The following is a 2,491-nucleotide window of genomic DNA, read 5'->3' as shown; positions in this document are numbered from 1 at the left end:
CCCACCCCATAGGACCTCCCACCCCACCCCATAGGACCTCCCACCCCATAGGACCTTCCACCCACCCCCAACCAGGGAGAGGACTCACGTCGTCCACTTGCTGTTCCAGCTTGACTTTGGCCTTGGTCAAGGTGTTGACCTTGTCTTCTTCTGCCTGGAGGTCGTCCAACGCTTGTTGATGGGCTTCTTGAAGGGCTTTCTTCTCCTTGGTCAACTTGACGATGATCTCGTCCAGCCCGGCCATCTCCTCCGTCAGGTTCTTCACCTGCGGGAGGAGGAAGGTGGGGTCTTCTCAACCCAACCTTGGGGCTCTCAACCCAACTTTGGATCTTCTCAACCCAACCTTGAGGCTCCTCAACCCAACTTTGGATCTTCTCAACCCAACCTTGGGCTCCTCAACCCAACCTTGGAGCTCCTCGATCCAACCTTGGCCTCCTCAACCCAACCTTGGGTCTCCTCAACCCAACTTTGGATCTTCTCAACCCAACTTGGGATCTTCTCAACCCAACCTTGGAGCTCCTCAACCCAACCTTGAGGCTCCTCAACCCAACCTTGGATCTTCTCAACCCAACCTTGGGGTCTCCTCAACCCAATCCAACCTTGGATCTTCTCAACCCAACCTTGGGTCTCCTCAACCCAACCTCGGGGCTCCTCAACCCAACATTGGATCTTCTCAACCCAACCTCGAAGCTCCTCAACTCAACTTTGGATCTTCTTAAGTCAACCTTGAGGCTCCTCAACCCAATCTTGGCCTCCTCAACCCAACCTCGAGGCTCCTCAACTCAACCTTGGATCTTCTTGACCCAACTTTGGATCTTCTCAACCCAACCTCGGGGTTCCTCAACCCAACCAAACCTTGGATCTTCTCAATCTGACCTTGGGCTCCTCAACCCAACCTCGAGGCTCCTCAACCCAACCTTGGAGCTCCTCGACCCAACCTTGAGGCTCCTCAACCCAACCTCGAGGCTCCTCAACCCAACGTCGAAGCTCCTCAACCCAACTTTGGATCTTCTCAACCCAACCTCGGGGCTCTTCAACTCAACCTTGGATCTTCTCAACCCAACCTTGAGGCTCCTCAACCCAACCTCGAGGCTCCTCAACTCAACCTTGGATCTTCTCAACCCAACCTCGAGGCTCCTCAACTCAACTTTGGATCTTCTCAACCCAACCTTGAGGTTCCTCAACCCAACTTTTGGGTGTCCTCAACCCAACCCAACGTTAGATCTTCTCAACTCAAACTTTGATCTTCTCAACTCAACCTTGAGGCTCCTCAACCCAACCTTGAGGTTCCTCAACCCAACCTTGGATCTTCTCAGCCCAACCTTGGGGTTCCTCAACCCAAACCCAAGGGACCTCGACGCGGGGGGAGCCTCTCCCTGCCCTCACCTTGTTCTCGGTGGCGTGCTTCTCCTTCTCCACCTTGGCCAAGGACAACTCCAGGTCGTCGATGTCCTTCTTCAGCTCCGAGCACTCGTCCTCCAGCTTCCTCTTCTTGGCCGTCAGCTCGGCGTTCATCTCCTCCTCCTCCTCCACCCTTCAACCCAACCTTGAGGTTCCTCAACCCAACCTTGGATCTTCTCAGCCCAACCTTGGGGTTCCTCAACCCAAACCCAAGGGACCTCGACGCGGGGGGAGCCTCTCCCTGCCCTCACCTTGTTCTCGGTGGCGTGCTTCTCCTTCTCCACCTTGGCCAAGGACAACTCCAGGTCGTCGATGTCCTTCTTCAGCTCCGAGCACTCGTCCTCCAGCTTCCTCTTCTTGGCCGTCAGCTCGGCGTTCATCTCCTCCTCCTCCTCCACCCTCTCCGTCAGCTCCTTCACCTTGGCCTCCAGCTGGATCTTGTTCTTGATCAGCTGGTCGCAGCGCTCCTCGGCGTCCGCCAGGTTGTCCTGCTCCTGTTCGAGGGGGTGGGGTGGGGGTGGGGTTGGTCCCACATCTCGAGGTGGTTATGGGGCATGTGTGGGGTCCTCACTCACGGCCTGCACTTGGAGCTGGAGGTCGTTCTTCTCCTGGAGCATGGAGACCATCTTCTCCTCCAGCTCCTTCCGCCGGGCCTCCGACTTCTCCAGGGCTTCCTTCAGCCGCCCAAACTCCTCCTTCATGGTCTGTGGGGCAGGAAAGGTGGGGCTCAACCCCCTTCCACCCTTCAGGGAGGTCTTCTCCACCACCCCCACCCCACCCTTCCGAGCCCAACCTGCATCTCCTTCTCCGTCTCCGCGCTCTTCAACAAGGGCTTGATCTTGAAGTAGAGCTTCATCCAAGGCCAGTTCTTCACCCCCATGAAGGCCCTGATGTTCCACTGGATGACCAGCAAGGAGTCCCTGGGGTTGGGGGGCAGGAGATGTGGGTCACAGAGGTCCTCCCAGCCCCACGGGGGACTCCATAACTACCTCAACCTCCCACCCACCGGCGTTCCAGGATCTTCTTGAACTCCTGGCGGGAGAGGAACCCGCGGACCTGGGCCTGCAAACGGGTCATGATCCTGGCCAGG

At 57.3% G+C, this 2,491-nt stretch overlaps 1 protein-coding gene across 1 annotated transcript in view; it reads right to left on the bottom strand.

Moving 5' to 3' along the window:
• The window catches only part of LOC106899210 (myosin-7-like), a gene marked incomplete at both ends in the record, with an annotated part of 17,154 nt that overhangs the window by 7,299 nt on the left and 7,364 nt on the right, over positions 1-2,491 (bottom strand). The window contains 5 exons of the mRNA XM_014960940.1: positions 89-265; positions 1,653-1,895; positions 1,977-2,105; positions 2,195-2,321; positions 2,408-2,482. Coding sequence (XP_014816426.1) covers positions 89-265; positions 1,653-1,895; positions 1,977-2,105; positions 2,195-2,321; positions 2,408-2,482 — 751 coding nt within the window. The remainder of the gene's footprint in view (positions 1-88; positions 266-1,652; positions 1,896-1,976; positions 2,106-2,194; positions 2,322-2,407; positions 2,483-2,491) is intronic.

Source organism: Calidris pugnax, unplaced genomic scaffold (genome assembly GCF_001431845.1).
Source record: "Calidris pugnax isolate Ruff unplaced genomic scaffold, ASM143184v1 scaffold634, whole genome shotgun sequence".
Taxonomy (NCBI): domain Eukaryota; kingdom Metazoa; phylum Chordata; class Aves; order Charadriiformes; family Scolopacidae; genus Calidris; species Calidris pugnax.
The sequence above is the reverse complement of the archived record's forward strand: the minus strand, read 5'-3'. Positions and strand labels throughout refer to the sequence as shown.